This window comes from Limtongia smithiae (assembly GCF_038497785.1).
Source record: "Limtongia smithiae strain NRRL Y-17922 unplaced genomic scaffold V1518scaffold_2, whole genome shotgun sequence".
In the NCBI taxonomy this organism is placed as follows: domain Eukaryota; kingdom Fungi; phylum Ascomycota; class Lipomycetes; order Lipomycetales; family Lipomycetaceae; genus Limtongia; species Limtongia smithiae.
Window position 1 is genome coordinate 908,506 of NW_027117623.1, and position 18,978 is coordinate 927,483.

General features: G+C 53.8%; 11 protein-coding genes across 11 annotated transcripts; 7 read left to right on the forward strand and 4 right to left on the reverse strand.

The window, feature by feature from the left end:
- The first annotated feature begins 19 nt into the window (after positions 1-19).
- Positions 20-1,204, forward strand: V1518DRAFT_412263 (uncharacterized protein). The gene has a single exon (XM_066903042.1). The coding sequence runs from the start codon at positions 41-43 to the stop codon at positions 1,124-1,126; it is 1,086 nt and encodes a 361-aa protein (XP_066761386.1). The 5' UTR covers positions 20-40; the 3' UTR covers positions 1,127-1,204.
- V1518DRAFT_412265 (uncharacterized protein) lies at positions 1,131-4,895 on the reverse strand. The gene is made up of 9 exons (XM_066903043.1): positions 3,788-4,895; positions 3,336-3,729; positions 3,228-3,288; positions 2,976-3,179; positions 2,792-2,926; positions 2,472-2,744; positions 2,169-2,424; positions 1,978-2,118; positions 1,131-1,929 (listed from the first exon to the last, which is right to left on the reverse strand). The coding sequence occupies exons 1-9, from the start codon at positions 4,632-4,634 to the stop codon at positions 1,298-1,300; spliced, it is 2,943 nt and encodes a 980-aa protein (XP_066761387.1). The 5' UTR covers positions 4,635-4,895; the 3' UTR covers positions 1,131-1,297.
- Positions 4,896-5,038: 143 nt separating this feature from the next.
- On the forward strand, positions 5,039-6,280 carry V1518DRAFT_412269 (uncharacterized protein). The gene is made up of 4 exons (XM_066903044.1): positions 5,039-5,264; positions 5,335-5,680; positions 5,729-5,929; positions 5,976-6,280. Exons 1-4 carry the CDS (start codon positions 5,121-5,123, stop codon positions 6,179-6,181), a joined length of 897 nt encoding a protein of 298 aa, XP_066761388.1. The 5' UTR covers positions 5,039-5,120; the 3' UTR covers positions 6,182-6,280.
- A 2-nt stretch (positions 6,281-6,282) lies between these two features.
- V1518DRAFT_425752 (complex I intermediate-associated protein 30-domain-containing protein) lies at positions 6,283-7,138 on the reverse strand (the record flags this gene model as incomplete). Its single annotated transcript, XM_066905943.1, has 3 exons — positions 6,283-6,552; positions 6,606-7,030; positions 7,087-7,138. The coding sequence occupies 3 exons, from the start codon at positions 7,136-7,138 to the stop codon at positions 6,283-6,285; spliced, it is 747 nt and encodes a 248-aa protein (XP_066761389.1).
- A 93-nt stretch (positions 7,139-7,231) lies between these two features.
- V1518DRAFT_412274 (SHQ1 protein-domain-containing protein) lies at positions 7,232-8,879 on the forward strand. The gene is made up of 2 exons (XM_066903045.1): positions 7,232-7,386; positions 7,454-8,879. Exons 1-2 carry the CDS (start codon positions 7,312-7,314, stop codon positions 8,720-8,722), a joined length of 1,344 nt encoding a protein of 447 aa, XP_066761390.1. The 5' UTR covers positions 7,232-7,311; the 3' UTR covers positions 8,723-8,879.
- Positions 8,572-10,588, reverse strand: V1518DRAFT_412276 (ubiquitin-related domain-containing protein). Its single transcript, XM_066903046.1, has 5 exons — positions 10,381-10,588; positions 10,266-10,318; positions 10,092-10,210; positions 9,833-10,036; positions 8,572-9,773 (listed from the first exon to the last, which is right to left on the reverse strand). The coding sequence occupies exons 1-5, from the start codon at positions 10,484-10,486 to the stop codon at positions 8,915-8,917; spliced, it is 1,341 nt and encodes a 446-aa protein (XP_066761391.1). The 5' UTR covers positions 10,487-10,588; the 3' UTR covers positions 8,572-8,914.
- Positions 10,502-12,203, forward strand: V1518DRAFT_412280 (SURF1 family-domain-containing protein). Its single transcript, XM_066903047.1, has 4 exons — positions 10,502-11,144; positions 11,201-11,330; positions 11,398-11,617; positions 11,669-12,203. The coding sequence occupies exons 1-4, from the start codon at positions 10,751-10,753 to the stop codon at positions 12,053-12,055; spliced, it is 1,131 nt and encodes a 376-aa protein (XP_066761392.1). The 5' UTR covers positions 10,502-10,750; the 3' UTR covers positions 12,056-12,203.
- Positions 12,204-13,094: 891 nt separating this feature from the next.
- Positions 13,095-14,633, forward strand: V1518DRAFT_412284 (alternative oxidase-domain-containing protein). Its single transcript, XM_066903048.1, has 2 exons — positions 13,095-13,779; positions 13,834-14,633. Exons 1-2 carry the CDS (start codon positions 13,213-13,215, stop codon positions 14,398-14,400), a joined length of 1,134 nt encoding a protein of 377 aa, XP_066761393.1. The 5' UTR covers positions 13,095-13,212; the 3' UTR covers positions 14,401-14,633.
- Positions 14,576-15,102, reverse strand: V1518DRAFT_425757 (uncharacterized protein; the record flags this gene model as incomplete). Its single annotated transcript, XM_066905944.1, has 4 exons — positions 14,576-14,667; positions 14,728-14,911; positions 14,969-15,001; positions 15,055-15,102. 4 exons carry the CDS (start codon positions 15,100-15,102, stop codon positions 14,576-14,578), a joined length of 357 nt encoding a protein of 118 aa, XP_066761394.1.
- A 1,356-nt stretch (positions 15,103-16,458) lies between these two features.
- V1518DRAFT_170135 (uncharacterized protein) lies at positions 16,459-17,863 on the forward strand. Its single transcript, XM_066900812.1, has 4 exons — positions 16,459-16,769; positions 16,833-16,893; positions 16,954-17,093; positions 17,148-17,863. Exons 1-4 carry the CDS (start codon positions 16,634-16,636, stop codon positions 17,561-17,563), a joined length of 753 nt encoding a protein of 250 aa, XP_066761395.1. The 5' UTR covers positions 16,459-16,633; the 3' UTR covers positions 17,564-17,863.
- On the forward strand, positions 17,811-18,935 carry V1518DRAFT_436940 (Arp2/3 complex, 34 kd subunit p34-Arc-domain-containing protein; the record flags this gene model as incomplete). Its single annotated transcript, XM_066906309.1, has 4 exons — positions 17,811-18,120; positions 18,186-18,469; positions 18,526-18,658; positions 18,709-18,935. The coding sequence occupies 4 exons, from the start codon at positions 17,811-17,813 to the stop codon at positions 18,933-18,935; spliced, it is 954 nt and encodes a 317-aa protein (XP_066761396.1).
- Between the last annotated feature and the right edge of the window lie 43 nt (positions 18,936-18,978).

The following is an 18,978-nucleotide window of genomic DNA, read 5'->3' on the forward strand; positions in this document are numbered from 1 at the left end:
TCGCGTGCTGTTGGGCCCTCCCCTAGCGAGCGCCGACGTCATGGAGGACGGCGGCGAGAACGCCTTCCGGCCGCTGTATAAATTCTACCGGCGGCTTCCGCACTCAAGTTTAGACCCGGACGCAGGCGTCGCGTTTCCAGACTCGAATCTGCTCGACCCTCGCGCGGTCGAGAGCTACGAGAAAGCACATCCGCATGCAGCCAAATTGCATGTGACCGCGCGCACAGTGTCGGATTGCACCCTCGACGCGCTGCACGCCTTCATTCGCGCATCTGTCTCCCCAGTACTGGGAAAGGACATCTCCATCGACACTGGCATCGTCGAAATCACCGTCGACGGGCTTCCAGGCCTTCGCATATATCCCAATGCGCTCCCCCCCAAAGTCCAGCAGCAGCTCGTCGTCAACGTGCTCGAAGAATATCTTCCCTCGCCCCTGCACAAAACGAACCTGCACATCTCCTACGACCTCCCGCAACCATTCAACCTCTTCGAACACTCTGATGATACCTCAATACCGCCGCTGCCGGGCAGCGGCACGACCTCCCCGACCACGCTAGCATCGCTGCAAAACAAGAAACTTCGTTGGGTGACGCTCGGCGGGCAGTACAATTGGACGACGAAAGAGTATCCTTCGTTTGCACGCAACCATCCCTCGTTCCCGGCGTTTCCCGCTGACCTTGCTGACCTGCTTGCGGCCACAGGCGCGAAATTGTTCCGGTCGCCCATCGTCGCGGACGCCGCAATTGTGAATTTCTACGCCGACGGTGACATTCTCTCGCCTCACCAAGATGTTGCCGAGCTCTCACGCGCGGATTTGCTGTCGTTGAGTTTGGGTTGCGAGGCGTTGTTTCTCTGCGGTCGCTCGCGGGCTGAGCCGCCGCTACAAATTCGCCTACGCAGCGGGGACGTCATCGTGCTCGGCGGCGAATGCAGGTATGCGTGGCACGGCGTTGCGCGTACTTGGGACCTTACAGCACCTGATTACCTGGCTGACTTTGACTTTGCGAACGGAGTCGACCACACGAACGTCTCAGCAGACATTGCCGCCGGCAGGACTCGTTATGCTTCTTGGATGCAGTCAAAGCGGATAAATATTAACGTCCGCCAAATGCTCGACTCTGAATAACGACTTTGTACTAAATTTTGTATATATAACTTTTTACTGTAGCATACAATAATCAAACAGATCTTTTATAAGACAGCGAAAACTTTTTACACTATTTATAATTACAGTACCCTTCCATCGCTGACTTGCTCTAACAACCAATGCGATCACAGCTACGCCTATTAGTTTGATCTAGTGCTCGCTACCGCCACTCTTTACAATTGTCGGTGTGTCTTTAGTCTCATACTTGGCATACGCATTCGAGCTGCCGTAGCCAACATCCGCGCTGTTTTCGCTCTGTTGTTGTTGCAAAGCCGCGGGCGCATCGTATGCGGTCGCCAGTGTCATCGATGCCATATGCGGGTACGACACCGGGTAGTAGATTTGGCCGTTCATCTCATACGCCTGTGGCGTGTATGTGTATGCCCCACCGGGGACCATAGGCTGCTGATTGAATGGCATGACCGCTGTCATTGTGCTCGTAACCTGTGGCGTTGCGCTGGTCGTGGTAGTCATCACACTGGTCATCTCAGCAGGGGCGCTCAACCCGGGACTCGTGTCTCGTCCGCATGCACCGTGCTTCCCTGTCTCGGCCGACTTGGCTTGTTCCGCCGTGACGTTCTGCACATAATTTGGATGCGGCACTTGATATGGATAGTACGCACTGTACATAAGGCTGCCATCCAAGTTGGGACTGTGGCTGTCCATAGGAGGTGTCGTTAACGGAGCTTGCTGGAACGCGGGACTGACAGCAAGAGTATTTCCGCCGTAAGCGACCATAGGATAAAATTGCTCAGCTGGAACGTGGGGGTATCCGTTGGATGCTATATCGAATTAGACCAGTCAACAATAATTATGGATTAAATACATACACATCATCTGCATGTAGTACTGGCCGTAGTATGGATTCGCAATTGCGTTCGCGACTTCAACGCTCTGCGGATCATAGCCAAAGACAGGCGCGTGACTTTGCAGCGCTCTGGTCTGAGGCCACGACTCTGAACGACTGAGGTCTGCCATATTGTTAAGCCGTGTTCAAAAAATTCTGACCAGATGTACACACCTGCGCTTCTGGGAACGAATCCAGAATGTCCCGCCGGGCCACCTTGTGCAATTCCGGCAAGAGATGTGGAGGACGCAAGAACGCCGGACGTTGGTGTGTAGTTGATGGCGTTGCGAATCGTGCTTGGCGTGTTCTGACTCTCTAATCGTTCTCCGTCCGCGAACTTCGGAGCAGGCGCTAGCTTAACTGTTGTGGCTATTTGCATCAGGTTTCCAAAGGAGAGATAGACTCGGCGTTCCAGGAACATTGTTTTGTTCTGACGTTGTTAGTACCTCAGCGGTTCATGGAAAGAAGACAACATACAGCATCGACAATCGCCTTGCGAGCCTCTTCGATGTGGTTATAGCTGATCAAGGCGGTAGCGGATTCGGTAGCATCGGCACCACTGGCACGGTTGACGATTTCGATATCTCGGATACGGCCGTATTTGTCAAACTTCTTGTGTAGCAGCTGACTGGTAGCCTTGACTGGATCAAGGTTGCGCACAAAGATGCTGGGGTTCTCTGAGGACGCGGGGATGTTGGGGTCGGGGTTCTGGATGTAGAAGACGATCAGGTCTTTGACGGGCCGCAATGTCTATCAAGAGTTAGGTATGTAGCAGACATTCGCATAGTGGTACTCACAAAGTAGGCCTCTATGGCGTCCTCGCGATATTCGAACTTGGCACACCATCCCCGGAGTAGTCCGCGACCGTAGGGTACATTTGCGGAAATTAGGAACTCGAGCTGCCCGAACTTTTCAAAGCTGGTCTCGGCCTCCTGTAGGATGTTAGATCGGTCGGTAGGGCAGGGAGAGATGGTTGCATACCCGACGCGTGACTGTCTTCTTCGATGATGCGAGGAACACGGACCGGTTGACTCTGGCGAATTCGCAGCGGATGGGACGGTCAAAAATATATTGCCCTCTGCGCGACTCAAGAGCCTCTCGGGCGTCTTCGAAGGATCGCAACTGAACAAATGCGTACGGACGGTCGGCGTTGTCTCGGTGCACGGTCACGTCCAGCGGACCCCACTGGTGGACGTTAGGGGCATGCAAGAGCTAAAACACGGAGTAACTAACTTGCTCAAACATTGCAACGACGGCGAGCCGTAAATGGTCTAATGGACGGGAGGAAGATAGACTGCGAAGGGTTAGCTAGGATCACATGGACAAGTAATGAACGCCCACCTGGCCACGAAGATGCATGCAGACGGATGGGGCCGCTCATCCGGCAGGAGAGACACGTCGCGCATTTCGTCATCGCTGCCGTACGCATGTTCGCGCTTGAACAAGTCGGTCTGCACGGTCGAGCGGTTGCTGTCCGACTCGTCGCCGAATGAGAGCTGCGCGACGGAACTGGCAAGCTTTGACTCCTGCTCGCGGTCGGATTCGTCGTCCTCTTTGGTGGGACTGGATATGGCTGCCGCGTTGCGACGTGCATAGCGGCTGCGGCGTGCGCGTTCGGAGGACGGCAAGGGTGTGGAGGCTGGGGTGGATGGTAGGTTCTCCGAGGTGTTGCTGCGACGGGACACGGGAGTAAGGAGAGCGGTGGACTGGTAGAGCACCGAGATATCGGACGACGCTGAAAACGTGGGATGTTAGTTTATGCACTCGAAGAGGACTGCGGTTGTTTGACTCACCGTCTTCCTCGTCCATGTGCAGCAGTGAGGTCTCCTGTGCACCGGTAAGATCGCTGTCCGCGAGATGCGGGGCGACAGACGAGTCCGCGGCGTACATGGGGGGAGGGGAGGAGTCAGGTGAGGGGCGGCGCTGAGCGGCGGGCTGCTTTGTGCGGGCGGAGCGCGAGCGATAGGAGCTGGCTGCGAGATTGCGATCGGAGAGGGAGCGAGACTCGTAGTCGATGGGGTCCGACATGTACTGCGGGGCGTCCATTGCGGGCGGATGGAAGAGGGGATGGCGGCGGAGGCAGGACGCAGGCTGCGGTGTAGGAGAGCAATTCAGCAGCAGCGGGGAATGCGACAGGAGGAGCGCGAGCGACGGAGCAGGTGCGGACGGCGACGGCGATGGAGGAGCAGGAGCGAGCAGGCGCGGGGGGCGAAATATATAGACGGCGTCGTGAGTCTCGCGGGCATGAGCGGGCGCGGGTCGCACAAAGAGAGCGAGCGCAGCACGGCGGGCAGCAGGTGGAGTGAGCGGCGGCGGTGTTGCTGGAGACGGGGCGGGGAGCAGACGGGCGATGCAAGAGCAGGAGGATGCGGACGCAGCATGGACGGCGGCGGCGGAGAGCGCGAGAAGCCAGAGGATATAAGAGCGGGCGAGGTGGAGAAGCGTGAGCACAGGCGAGATGCGTGCGGACGACAAGTTGCCCCATCCGAGGAAGGCGCGAGTGTGGGTGGCAGCCTCCGCAGCCGTCGATTGTTCGTGGCCGTCCCTGTCGCGCTTGTCTCTGTACGGTCGCCGCGCTCGTCGCCGGTCCCGTTGCTCCTGCTGCTGCTGCCATCGCTGCCCGGCCTCGTCGTCGACCATTCCACCTGGCGGGCCCTCGCACCCCGTACCCCTGTCGTTGCGGGCCCGGCGGAGTGCGTGCGCTCGCGTTCCTGGCGCGCCCCTTCCCCGCGACCGCCACACCTCGCGGTGCCTGGCCCCGTGCTCGCCCGCCCCAATCGCTCTTTCGCGCCTTCCGTACTGCGCGCTCTGCTGGAGCGTCCGTAGTGCACTGCCACCGTCGGCCGCCCGTCCGCCGTGCCCGATTAAGCACTGCGTACACTCCGCGCAGCGGCGCGGTCCCTGACACAGCGCCCGCCGCGCCCGCGCACCCACCCTGGCTCAGGGGCCACGCTGAAACCTTAACCCCCTCGCTCACGGTGCGGCTCGCACAAGGTTTCGACGTGGGCTCTTTCGTCAGTTCTCATAATTTTCTCCCCTGTTCCGGCGCCGGAACAATACACCCAAGACCACCACCCCCCACCAGCAGCAACAACAACAACAACAACAAACCCCATCCCGCGCACAATGGCCCTCACATCCACAGACCTCCACGCCGCACTGCCGCTGCTTGCCCAGGGCAAGGTCCGCGACATCTACGCCATCGATGACTCAACTCTGCTCTTCGTGGCCACCGACAGAATTTCCGCGTACGACGTCATCATGAAGAACGTTGGTGTTTGTTGTGTTCTGCCGCACTCGGCAGGTTGTGCTCTGTTGCCGTCACTCACACTGTCGGCAGGGCATCCAAGACAAGGGCAAGCTTCTCACCCAGATCTCCAAGTTCTGGTTCTCCCTCCTCGGCGACGTCTGCCCCAACCACTATGTCTCCAGCGACATCTCCACCCTCCCCGCCGCCGTCCTACCCTACAAGGACCAGCTCGCCGGCCGCAGCATGATCGTCCGCAAGTACAAGATCCTCCCCATAGAGGCCATCGTGCGCGGCTACCTCACCGGCTCCGCTTGGAAGGAGTACAAGTCCAAAGGCACTGTGCATGGCATCAAGGTCCGACAGGGCATGCAGGATAGTGAGGCCTTCGATGTCCCGATCTTCACTCCCAGCACCAAGGCCGAGCTGGGCCAGCATGGTACACATGCCGTTGTGTTTCTGTTCTTGCGCAATGCTAACAATTCAGACGAAAACATCCATCCCTCCGAAGCCGCCAAGCTGATCGGTGCCGAGAACGCGAAAAAGGTCGAGGAGCTCGCCCTCAAGTTGTACACCACCGCCCGCGACTACGCTGCCACCCGTGGCATCATCATCGCCGACACAAAGTTCGAGTTCGGCGTCGACGAGAGCGGCAGCATCGTCCTCGTCGATGAGGTCCTCACCCCAGGTACACATACTTTCGTCCACTCTTCCTTGCAACTGCTGACTCTCAGACTCCTCCCGCTTCTGGCGCGCCGACACATATGAGATCGGCAAGTCACAAGACAGCTACGACAAACAGTTCTTGCGCAACTGGCTCACCGCCAACAATCTCGCCTACAAGGACGGCGTCGAGATGCCCGACGATATCGCCCTGAAAACGCGGGAGAAGTATGTCGAGGCCTACGAGCAGCTCACTGGAGAGAAGTGGACCATGTAAAAGACTATGTGTTACATATGGTGGTGGTGGTTGAAACGGTTAAAAATTAATGTTCCGGTGTTTTATTTACATATGACCCTGAGTTATCTTCTCCAGCGCCGCTACAGCTCCATCGTCTTGGCCTTCTCAGGATCAGTCGCACGCTGCTCCGGTATATCCATGCCACGCTGCTGTGCCTCCACCCGTGCCTGCGCGATGAGCCTCTCCGCCTCGTCATCACTGATTGCCTTGATCCAGTCCACGTACAGACTAAACGGCCCATATCGTCGGTCCAGCAAGCCTATTCCAACCGTCTTCAGCTTGGACCGGTTGACTTCCTGGACAGCCTCGACGCGACCCCAGTTCGTCAGCAGGAAGTGCTTAAGCGGGATCTAATCCTGTTAGCCTCCGTATTCTTTTGGCATTTCACACTCGATTAGCTCACCACCGCGACTTCCCATTCGCCCGGATTATACAAAAACAGCCTGTGCTGGTGAATCTCCGTTGGCAACGATGTCTTCGACTGAATATTCACGAAATACTTCCTCCTATCCCCCTTCACGCGCAGCGCGATATGCGACAGCGTCTCGAGATCCCAATATATATCCTCGTCCATGAAATTCTTCGGCCTGTCCTTTGTCCGGAACATCGCGTATCCTGACCGCTGCACCTCTGGCCGGCCCGCCGGCAGGTCGAGCGACAGCGTACCGTGGAAGTGCGCGCAGCTTTGCTTCGCCTCCCAGTCAAGGTGTGCAGAGCTGTAGCCGCCGATTTCCTTGTCCGAGCGTACGATGCATTCTTTGAGAGAGTCGGGATTGTTGAACTGGACCATGGGGAACTCAACGAGCTTCTTCGTGTTCGCGGTAACACCTGCCGTGGTTAGTAACGAACGTGGCCTCAGACAGGAACGCAATACGAGATCTTACTATTCTTCAGACCGACGCCCATCAGGCGAAGCGACCGCTTGAGATAGTTCATGTTGTGTGTGTATCCTTCAGATAATCCTGTCCTTGGTTGGCGATCCCGACAACGATGACTTTGGGAGGTTAAAGGAGATTTTGCAACGCTGCAAAGTTCACGACTTACTGATCCTTGGTGAAGCACCTCAGCCGGTACCCTAGAATAATGATCTTGCGGTTACAAACCGAACCATGATCACGCCGCATTTTGTCGTGCGCCAAGACGACGAGTACGTGTACATAGACCTCAAAGTGACACATCTACGAGTACGCATGCACAACCCCGGCCACCCCCCCAAAAGATGAAAGAGCTATCAAACTAACACGAACTTAGGCGCAAAATGTGGAATTACGAGCCGACGATGACATCTTCGTCTTCTCGCTTCCGCCATACTACTTACGCCTCCATCTACCGGGCAATATACTTGACGACGACCGCGCGAGCGCAGAATTCGATCTTGCGGCGTCGACATTGCATGTGAAGTTTCCCAAGGAAACACCGGGTGAGGATTTCCCGGACTTAGATCTCGCTACGAAGCTCCTCGCAAGAGTGGGCCCCAAGGACAGTATTGCTAGCGAAGGCTGCAGCGCGGCTGCAACCAAGAAGCCGTTAATAGAAGAGCTCGATGGCAGTGAGCTTGAGCCCGATGGGGACAACGGCTTTGGCGCTGCAGCAGCTCATTACGAAGCTCTTTCTGAAGCTGAGGCTTTTGACTGGCAGATCGAACAATCGTTCCCCACTGACGACGATATCTCCCTACTCACCGCCAAATATGGTTTCAACAACCAATACTCCGGTTTCTTACGCGCTCCCTCTGAAGTCGGTAACGATATCAACGACATCGGCGCCCCAGAGACGAGCACCGTCGACTCGCGGCGACAGGAGAGACTCACAAAAGAGAACGAAAAGTTCGATCCGGAATACTATCTCTCAGATCTCCTCGACAATCCGGATATCGAGGGACTCCTCCATTTCGAACCACAACTCGTGCGCACGATCCATACCGCACTGGAAGCCGGAACACTTGATGCCGTCATCGCCTTCACTCCCACCGAAATCGAGAAAATGACAGTTCTCCCCCGTCGCACGTACTTAATTCCCTCCTCCGACGAACTCCGGCAAGTCTACCTCAACATCCTCCCGCTCTTATTTGCATACTGCTACGACATCCGCACCACTATGGACGACCATACCCCCGAGTCACCCTGGACGATCGGAAAACTCGCTGCAAACATAGCATGTCTTGATACATCCGATTCAACGCTATCACAAATCATGGCAACTTCCGTCCGCCGTTCGCTCGCATACCCACTTTATCGGAACTATTCCCTGTCGATCAAGTGCTGGGACGACGTGTACTACATTCTCCGCGGCGGAAAGAGAGCCATCCTTCGCGCCTTTCTCGACATCAACACGCTCTTCAGCTTCCACGACGTGTACTACGTCTATTCCAAAATTGTCATGGAAGACTACTGCGCGTGGATTCAAACCGCGCAAGACACTGTGATTCGCAGTCTTGCACATGACGTGCACAATGCGCACATCCCAAAGGACGCTCTGGGCTGGGATATCCCAGAGCTCGAGCAGATGGCAAATGATTAGTAGAAAATCAAGTAAATTATGCACAATATGTAAATAAGATTCGAAACTTTACGAATCAACACTTTAAGCCTGCGCGGATGAGATACAAAACGCCATAGAGAAAGGAGTCAATGTAGTAATTCAAAACTCCAAAAGCTGGATTTCAAATATATATAAGGTTGTACTGTGATCACGAAACGGGTCGCGATGTCTTTATGAATCATCTTCCAAATTCAATTGGTTGCCGTTATAAGTCCGCCGGTCGTCCGCGTCCGTATTCAGATCCTGCAGCGTCTGCGGTCCGCCCGATGACGAAGTGGGCGACATGGACTGCGATGCTTGTGCGTATGCGGTCAAGTCTGGCGTTCGGTATGTAGCACCTGGCTCTTGCACAGGCTCGGTGTATCCGTATCCCAAGAACGTGCCAACAGCGCCCTTAGCCCAGCTAAGGCGGCTGCCCACACTGCTCCAGACGCGATCCATCACCGTGCTCGGACTGTATGCTGATGTGTAGTTGCTGATTGGCTTCAGAAATAGTGTCGCCGTCGGATGCAAGCCAAGCTCTACCAATGTTTGACTTTCATCGGAAAGAGAAAACACGCGATTCGGAAATTGCGAGATGATCGAGTACGGCTGATCACCATCTGTTCGACAACTATCAATCCACACGCGCACATCACCAAGCGTGCTCTCAAGCGGGAATCGGTTCTTGATCGACGAGCCGTCAAAGAGTCGAATGGCGATCGCAGAATTTGAGTGACGATGGATATCAACCGACGCAACCCGCTTGTGCTTGTGCTCACCAGGTACCTCCGACTCTCGAGACTCCGACATGGACGACCGCCCTGCGACATCACTTGTCCGCGCTCTCATCTCCTCGCGGTCATCCTGGACCAACTTCAGAATCCGTTTTCGCTCTTCAGACTCCTGTATTCGTTTGCGACGGAGCTCTTCTTGGTACCTGTTGTGTGTCTGACCTGTTTCTATGAACTTGATCGGACCTTGTTTTACTGGCTTTTTAGATGTCGACGGATCGGCAACTGGTGCTGGCGGAGTAGACGCAGGAATCGGACTATACCCACGACGTCAGTAGGGGTAAAACCGAAACTTCAGCCAAAGTGAAGTTCATACCTAATAGGAGGTGCAGGGCGCGCGGTAATTGGCGAAGATGGGGTTGATACTGGAGTAGCTGAGGCTGCAGAAGAATTTGGAATGACCGCTTCTAGAGCTTCGCTACTTTGATCTTGCTGTTCGGGAACAAGTGCCCTCCGTAACCGTGCTAGAAACGATTGCAGATCCACGTCTCCGAAGACATAATCGACGACCGAGCCATTGCTGCTAAGGGTTAGATGGCATGCTGCATGAACACGATATGGGGCGAGTGCCGTACCTGACAATATACAGCGAAGGGACAGTGGCGATGGGAAAGAGTTGTGCAAAATAACCAGCTTCAGTTGATCCATTTTCTAAACGCAGTGCAACGGCATGGTCTCGTAGGATATCATTGACCTGAGATGCCACTGTCAGCAGGGTCATCCTCCCCACTGAGCACTCCTCCACTCACATCGTGATCTGTCAAAAGCTCATCGTTCCACTGTGCCGACGCGTCGCTGGCATCTATAGCAGGTCGTCAGTTAACTGACTATCCCCCGCTTGGCATACACGCCGAATACCCGTACCTGTGACGTATACTATCAATGGAATATGCTCCTGCACGGAGCGGCCGACAGCCTGGCTAACCGAGGTCTCAAACACCTGGGCGAACTCTGCTGAGTCTGTCGACATTACGACGATTTTAAGAACTTGCTTAGTGCTCGAATCAGAAGCACAAACGGGGAATCAGCGGAGAGTGAGACGGAAGCTGGAGAGGGTCGGCGTGGCGATCGTGAACAGGGCACACTCGCCGTCGCCTCGGGGTTTCGAAGATCCGACAACCACAAGCAGCCGCGCTTCAGCGGCATTTGTGGCACAGTGCTCATTGAATTGCGCACTTAGCACCTTACATGGCGGGCAGCATGACCATTCTAACGCGCACACGCTGGCGCGGTTATGCAGGGTGCCTTCGTGTACTCACTCAGTTCGAGGTTCACTGGGACGCGATTTTGCATCAGCAAGTCACGTCGACACGCGCACCTCAACATGCCTTCATCCCTCTTCACATTGGGCGAGGGTCTACTGCTACGATGCTCCACATACGCCAGATTATCACCGGTTTACCGAATACCGACGCAGTCGACGCAGTTGCCGCAACGCATGTTCTCGCAGCTCCGCCGGGGTGTACAAGCACGCAGATGTGCACCGGTTACTGGACCTCAACATCTCTCATCGCGGCAATTTTCAGGTTCGTCGTGCCGCCAGAAGATTGACATGACCACGGACTGGGAGGCAATGAAGTCGAAGGAAAAGCCTACAATGCGCCGAGTGACGATTCTCTCTCTACTGCGTGCGTTACCATGTTTCTGATAGAGGTTGTTTCGCGATATTAACTGCGGTCTGCAGTTCTTATGCCTATAATATCGTTTGGACTTGGCGCTTGGCAGGTGAAGCGGTTAAAATGGAAGACCGACTTAATTGCAGAATATGAGAATCGGCTGATCCTGCCGCCTATGCTTCTGCCCAAGGAAGTCAAGTATGCTGGCCTCTTTGATCACGCCGCTGGGTGTGCTGCATTTGAGCTAATGAATGGTTTATCATAGTCCTGATGCAGCGGCGTCGTTACAATACCGTCGCGTTATCGCCAAGGGCAGGTTCAGGTATGATCAGGAGATTCTTGTAGGACCGCGCACGAACGACGGGGAGACCGGATACGCCGTCATCACGCCCTTCGAGAACGAGAATGGCAGCAAAATTCTTGTTAACCGAGGGTGGATAAAAAAGGATATGGCGGATCAGCACAAACGCGCACCGGAGGCATTGGTACGTAGATTGTGTATTCAAGCTCAGCACGGGTACTAACGATTCTCACAGCCAGAAGGAATTGTGTATATCGAAGGGCTAATCAAGACTCCTCCCGGGCCCAATTACTTCACACCAGCCAATGAGCCAAACCGTGGCCTGTTCTACTTCATTGACGTTCAAGAATTTGCGCGAATGACAGACTCGTTGCCGATTATGGTGGAGGAACTAGGAACCAAGTATGCGGAGTCGGATTCGTTCATCTCATGGGAGGTGCTGATTGATGCTGGCATTCCGCTTGGAAGACTGCCAAAGGTAGACTTACGGAACAACCATTCGCAGTATATTGTAACTTGGATCGGGTTAGGCATCGCCACGACGGTTATGTTCATCATCATGCTCCGGGCGCCAAAGACCGATAAGGCGAAGAAATTGAAGCATATCAAGTACTACTCTTGAATTCAATGTCTGAGGGCTTTTGCGCCTTTAGACATCTACATCTGCATGGCACATATGCCGCTCATCTCTAATATATCCGAAATTTGTACATGAGTTTAATACAGCTGTAGCATTTCCTGGGCCAGGCTAACTAATTGGGCCCTTCTCATTGCTTGTCAGCTCGTTACTAATACGCGCGCCCTCTGAGTCCTGCAGGAAATAGGGCTTCCTGGCGTAAATTTGGAAATGCCGCTTGCGGCGTCAGAGATTTGCGCCGAAGCCACCTACGGGTGTGGATTAGACGTTGCCTCAAGACGCGAGAGCCCCTGACTTACCGTTCACCCTTCCGCACAACACATCAAAAAACTTGCGCAAAAAACCTGTTATCGCTTAGAGCCGGTTATATGCCAGCTTACATTGTTTCCAAGACCGATAATCCTCGTCGAGTCCATATGACGCCGTCACGAGGAGGCAGTTTGCGCGGAATCGCGAGAATATCCCGGGCGGCGGTCGGCGCGGACGGTGTGGGTAGCCCGAGTTGTCCCGGAATAGGTCCAAGCGTGCGGCTGCGTTAGGCGGCCCCGGCGAATTTAGGGTGCAAAAGCAAAACTAGGTTTCAAGATCTTGCTTGTTGACATCATAACGCCGTACTAGCGCGCTGTGCGCCGAAAACGAAATTCCGGGGAAGGCTCGAGCGAATTTTTGGCGCACGCACAAATGGCAGCTTCGCTCAGCCCGTTACCCTTCGTCCGTCGCCGAAAACTCCACAGACACCCAAAACAAGTAGGCAACTGCTGTGGGCCTGTCCGGTGGCGTTGGTGGCGCTTGTTCACGAGACTCGCCTCTTGCTTGGCCTACGAATAAAAATCGGCTTCTGGCAAAATGAGTAACTTACGGGCACCCAGAGAGAGCTGCGCTTCGGTCGTGCGCTTAGATAGTCTTCCTGTGAGTGAACGCACGCCTGGTATTACCGTAGATTCCGCCGACCCCCGTGGTCACGCAGGCTTCTTCATGACGGCTCGCCCGATATCCACCCCGGTGGCACGTTCTCCTTTCTCTATATAACATCCATGCTACCCCGGTGGGCCGCTCTGCACAGTTGTGCTTCAACCACTACCACACCGACTTAACAGTCATTACACCAACAGCTCTGTATCTTGCATCCACACCGACATACCATGTCGTCCACAATGGTGTTAAGACCAGCCATATGCCGCTCCGCAGCGCGCTCACTGTGCTCGCTCTCTCCGTCAGCCCGCGCACTCGCATCCAGCTTCCGCCCCGTCGCTGTCATCCTCCTCAGCGGGCAAGTCGCTAAACGGTCCATCTCATCGACTTCGCAGTCATCAGCACAGGCCGTGAATCCCACTGTCGCTACAGCTGTGAAAGACAATATCCCAGTCGAGCATACAACCAGTACCGAGACACTGATGTCGCAGCCGGTCGAAAGTAACAGCTTACTTGCCCCGGACAAGCACGATTACATCTCTGAGGTAGCATGGCCGCATCCTATATATTCGCGAGAGCAGGTTTTAAAGATAGAAGTCGCGCACCGCGAAGCTGAGACAATTTCGGATAAAATCGCACTGTGGGCTATCAGAACCATGCGGAGTTGTTTTGACATTGCGACCGGATACAAGCATCCCAAACCCGGACAAGAGAACCAGAAGGAATTCGTGATGACCGGGGATAAATGGTTAGAGCGCTTCGTCTTCTTGGAGAGTATCGCGGGAGTTCCCGGAATGGTGAGTCGCGCATTATGTCCAACCTCCGTGATCGTTAGCTAACTTGATTCACAGGTTGGCGGCATGGTTCGTCATCTTCATTCGCTCCGAGCTCTGAGGCGGGACCGAGCATGGATTGAGACCTTGATCGAGGAGGCTTACAACGAGCGAATGCACCTGCTCACATTTCTGAAGCTATACCGGCCCGGCTGGGTCATGCGTATCTTCCTTCTGGCCGGACAGGGGGTGTTCTTCAACATGTTCTTCGTGTGCTACCTACTATCGCCCAGGACATGTCACCGCTTCGTTGGATATCTTGAGGAAGAAGCGATTGTCACATATACGAGATGTCTTGACGATATCAAAATGGGCCGCATTCCGGAGTGGGAAAATCTCACAGTCCCGGATCTCGCCAAGGAGTACTGGAAAATGGACAAGAACTGCACGATGGAGGACCTGATCCTCTATGTCCGCGCCGACGAAGCCAAGCACAGAGAGGTAAACCACACTTTTGGAAACTTGAAGCAGAAGGAGGACAGAAATCCATTTGCGCTCAAGATCGACAACGGAAAGCCACAGCCTGGAAAGGGCCTGGAGACAATCAAGTCGATCGGCTGGACTCGCGATGAGCTCAATTCGTGAGCCATCTTGTGACTTGGTGTATATGTGGTTCAACCAACGCTGGGGTATTTCAGTTCTTGCTTTTGTATTATTGCTTTTGGTTCAAACGGTGTGAGGTGCAGCTGACGTTAACGACGATCTCCTGGTCCATTTCGAAAATTATGACAGCGAATAACAATGATTATTTGAGGTTCATCTATTTATGCTTGATCGTAAACTCATTTTCATGATGAACAGGGTCAATCTTCGTAAAATCAACCTTATCCACACGGCTGTATCGGGTGCCCTCTATCGTAAGTATCACTGTTAGTGCGTGTACCCAGACAAAATCCGTAATATTACACTCACTACGCAAGCTATCCACGAAGAGCTCTATCTGCTTGGGATCGTGACTTTGAGCTTCGCCTTTAACTGAGCCATGTGCTAGAATCGCGAGCATGTGTAAGATTTCGGCCATAGAAGCAGCGGATAAATGACTCTCACCTGTGTTGTACACCCACCCCATTGTAATTCCTATTCGCGAGGCCTCTCTCTGCAAGCATTTAGCTTCTGAAATTGCAAACTGCCATTTTATAGTTGATATTCTCACCTCGACGAATCGCCGAAAACCAACACCCTGGACCTGGCAAGCCGTTAAAACATATCGCGCTGAACGGTCAACCGATACACACATACGTGACCGCTCACTTCATACGCAATTCTCGTCGCACTGCTGTCAACCATCTGTACAAGCCAGTAGCTGTCTGATTAGGAAGAGCGTTGACCGAGCTGGCCGACCTTGCTGTAGTGACTACCCCAGTTCCTGCAACTAAGCAACAACGACGCGCGCCTGCGTTGGGACTTGGGAGTTTGTGACCCGTCTCAACTTACGGTCGCAGCAGCTCTCTAGCCTTAGAGAACCGCCGGCCTGTTGGTTCTCGGCAAGATCTCATATGGACTTTCAAAGCTAGACAATAACTCAGGTTGCGAGGTGCTTATAGTACTTGTGATATGTGCTAGTAGAGTTGTTGGTCCATACTACGCAGCTGCTACAGCCACATACCCGCCCAGCACCACGTCTTACTGTTCTAGAGCCAACAAACCTTGTCGCAATCCTTCATCGCCGTAGCTCTTGTCGCTGGGTTGTTGGCAGGTCGTTGCTCTTGAGCGATACTGACGTAGGATAATGCATCTGCGTACTATCGTCGTTGTCGTGTTTATCGTACCCCCCTTCTGCATCAGCAACCGGAGTCGTATTAATGAATGTTTCACACGATGCAGGTACCGGAGGATAATCAGGTAGAACGATGACCGGCGATGAAAGCTGGAAAACTGTTGAGAACTCGGGAAAGAGATGTTCACGGGATTGGGAGGGTTTGCGGGGGTGAAGTGGCCGGGGCCGGGGTCAGGCAGACTTTGCAGCACCGCCGAAGTCCACACTTCACTGCCATCACAATAGTCTCGTCCCTACCCGAATTGTCCACCCCACGCTGATCCGCTCATCGTCCTCCTTGTCCTCCTCTCTCCGCTTCCATATCGCTTCCCTTCCTCTGCCTGCGCTTCGCTGACGGCCGTGTTAACATGTCCTGGTCCAGGGAACGTTTGAGTTGCTGATGCTGGTAGAACAGAAGTGATTTAGCAACGCAGACGCGAACGTGAAAGATATTCAATGTTAATTAATCTTGCTACTGAAATATGAAGGTTGTGTGAGCGAGCGTCATGTTAGCAGAATTCCGCGTCCCGCGCTGCGAACGGTACACCGTCGTTGAAGTTGATAATCCTACAGATGGAAGCAAATTTGTTAATTTCTTCCAACAGTTGCCAGTTGCCGAAAGACGGGCAGATTTGGCACCAACAGTGTGTTCAAATTCGGAGGGCAGGTACGCCCGTGTAGGACAGAGAGTGGCGCGTAAGAAGGATGTGGTTGATAGTTGGAGCAAGCACTAAATTCGTGCTCCCTGCGCAGCAATAGATTTCTGTTGAAAATGGTTATTGGAACGTGTTGAGCAGTTCTGCATTGTACTGGTCTCATTCGTTTGGGGATGCCTTGCAAGAATGTGTGGAGCACATGTACAAAATGACGTCGTCGCGAATCTCTAAATTTCAAACGCGAACGCGTCAGGAACCACCGGCGTGACCTGGCCGTCGCGTGCAAGGACGTACACCTCTACACTAATACAGACCGCATGACGTCATCTTTCCGCATAGTCGCAAGCACAGAGATACCGATAGGCGATAGCACGACTAGAACAGCTGCTGCTATGAGCTCGCTGCGATGGTCGGCATCAGTAGTATTATTAAAGACACAGCGTTTCTGCTGGGATGCCTTGCAATCTCGGGGACCGCGATATACCTCACGCAGACTCGGATGGATCGCTGGCTCAGGATGAAGTCGGATTATCAATTGAATAGTCTGTGCCTTTTGTATTTCTTGGGGTGATGCGGAGTTGGGGGGGTTAACTTTTGATTTGCAGATGATCTGTTGGACGAACTCGGGGTTATCGCCATGGAGGGGAGCTATAAGCAACGGAAACTGTAAGTATCGCGATTCATACTTGATTTATGGAGGCGTCTGAGAACTAATGTCGTTTTAAGGGCACGACTTATTGTGTTTTTCAATATTCTAGCGAACTTGGACGTCCGCAAGGCTTTCGAGCAGAACATGCTGTCTCGGCGACAAAGTACGCGACTACAGAGTCTGGTCACATTAAATTTTATGCTGTGTTCCTGGAAAGGTGCGCTTGTCAGAAGTTTTTATGCTGCCCTAGAAGACACGCTAACAACGACAGATTTCGGAAGCAGAGGCAACGGCATTATGACCGAAGACAACATCTTTTCATTCATCCCCACCGTCGTTGGCGTGCTCAAAATGACGCTCCCGCGGCATCCTACTTACAAAGATGACAAGGAAACCCGCATAGAGGCATTGTCATGCCTAAATGCATACACTCGGATCGACCCGGAGTACACGATCAACATGCTCCTGATCTGCCACATCTACGACTTCTTTGTAGACTACGACACAGTTACAGATGCAGCACGATTGACGCCGCTGAATGTTATTGGAAGGGGGGAACTGAAGGAGAATCATGACCGGAAGCTGTACCAGCTTATGCGTGACGTGTCGATTAAACACTTTGTGGAGAATCTGGGGCGACCGCGACTAGACCAGGCATGGGAGACGATTGATGAGATTGATAGCTGATGCATCGGGGAGGAGGTGTGAGAATTTGTACAGAACAGAAATGCGGAATATGCAGTGCTGAGGGACATTGGGATGTGCTTGAGCGTGTAAGCAGTAAGGTGTGCGTACCGCGATTGCTTAGGCGGTTGCGCCGCGACGAAGCGGAACGGCAAGCGTCATCACTCACCCCCCGGCATCACGACCCTCGCGCCAATTCATTCTCCCAGTCCTCTACGTTGTACGCACACCGAGTTCAGCCACTGTCGCGATGCTGCTGCTGCAATATCACAATCTGCTGCTGCAGTCAATACTCACCGAGCGCTTCGCGCCAGATGCGCAGCCCGCTTCGATCGACCAGATCATCTCTGACTTTGACAACGTCACGTATCACGTCTCGACACCGGAGTCGAAGACAAAGGTGCTCATCTCGCTTGCTGTAAAATGTTACAAGGATCTACAGAAGTACGGTGTCGATGAGCGCTTGAAAGCAATGTACGGGAAGTACGCCATCAGCACACCTGAGGCTGGATTCGACTTCTCGCTGGTCGTGGATTTGGAGGACCTACCGCCAACGCAAGGTATATTTCCACCGGAGGATCTATTGCTGGCACCACGGCTATTATGCTAATGCAATCAACTGCAGAGGAGAAGGACGTTCTGATTCAGAAAATTGCGCTACTGAAGCGCAACGCCCTAGCCGCGCCTTTCGAGGAAGCCTTCAGCGAATTCGACGAGCTTGCAGCCGAGGCAGCCAAGAACTCACTTGACCTCTCAGTTCCCGAGGCCAGCAATGCCGAGGTCAAGGCTATCAACTATCGCGAGGAGGAATCAATCTATATCCGTGCGTCGTTCGATCGCGTGACGGTTATATTCTCGACCGTGTTTCGAGAGGAAACTGATCGTGTGTTTGGCAAGGTGTTTTTGCAGGTGTGTAGGACTCTATGGAATGATGCACTTTGAAGAAGTACTAACAGTCATTGTAGGAGTTTGTTGATGCGAGAAAGCGTGCGATTCAGAACGCGCCGCAAGTGCTCTACTCGAGCAAGGAGCCTCCGCTCGAGATCCGCGGCTTGCCCGGTCTGCGATCATCCGAAGATATTGGATACATCACTTTCGGTGAGTTTCCTTTGTACCCCGTATTCACTGATTGTGCTGACGCCATATAGTTCTCTTTCCGCGACACATCACCCGCGACAGACGAGACACCTGCATCAGCCACATACAGATCTTCCGGGACTATTTTCACTACCACATTAAGTGCTCAAAGGCCTACATGCACTCGCGCATGCGCTTCAGAGTCGCGGAGTTTTTGAAGGTGCTGAACCGCGCCAAGCCCGAGGTCGAGGAGGAACGGAAAATCACAGCGTCTGGCCGGCGATTCGGAACACGTTAGAAGACGGGATAGGGAAGGGGGAGCACATGTTGGCACAGTATGA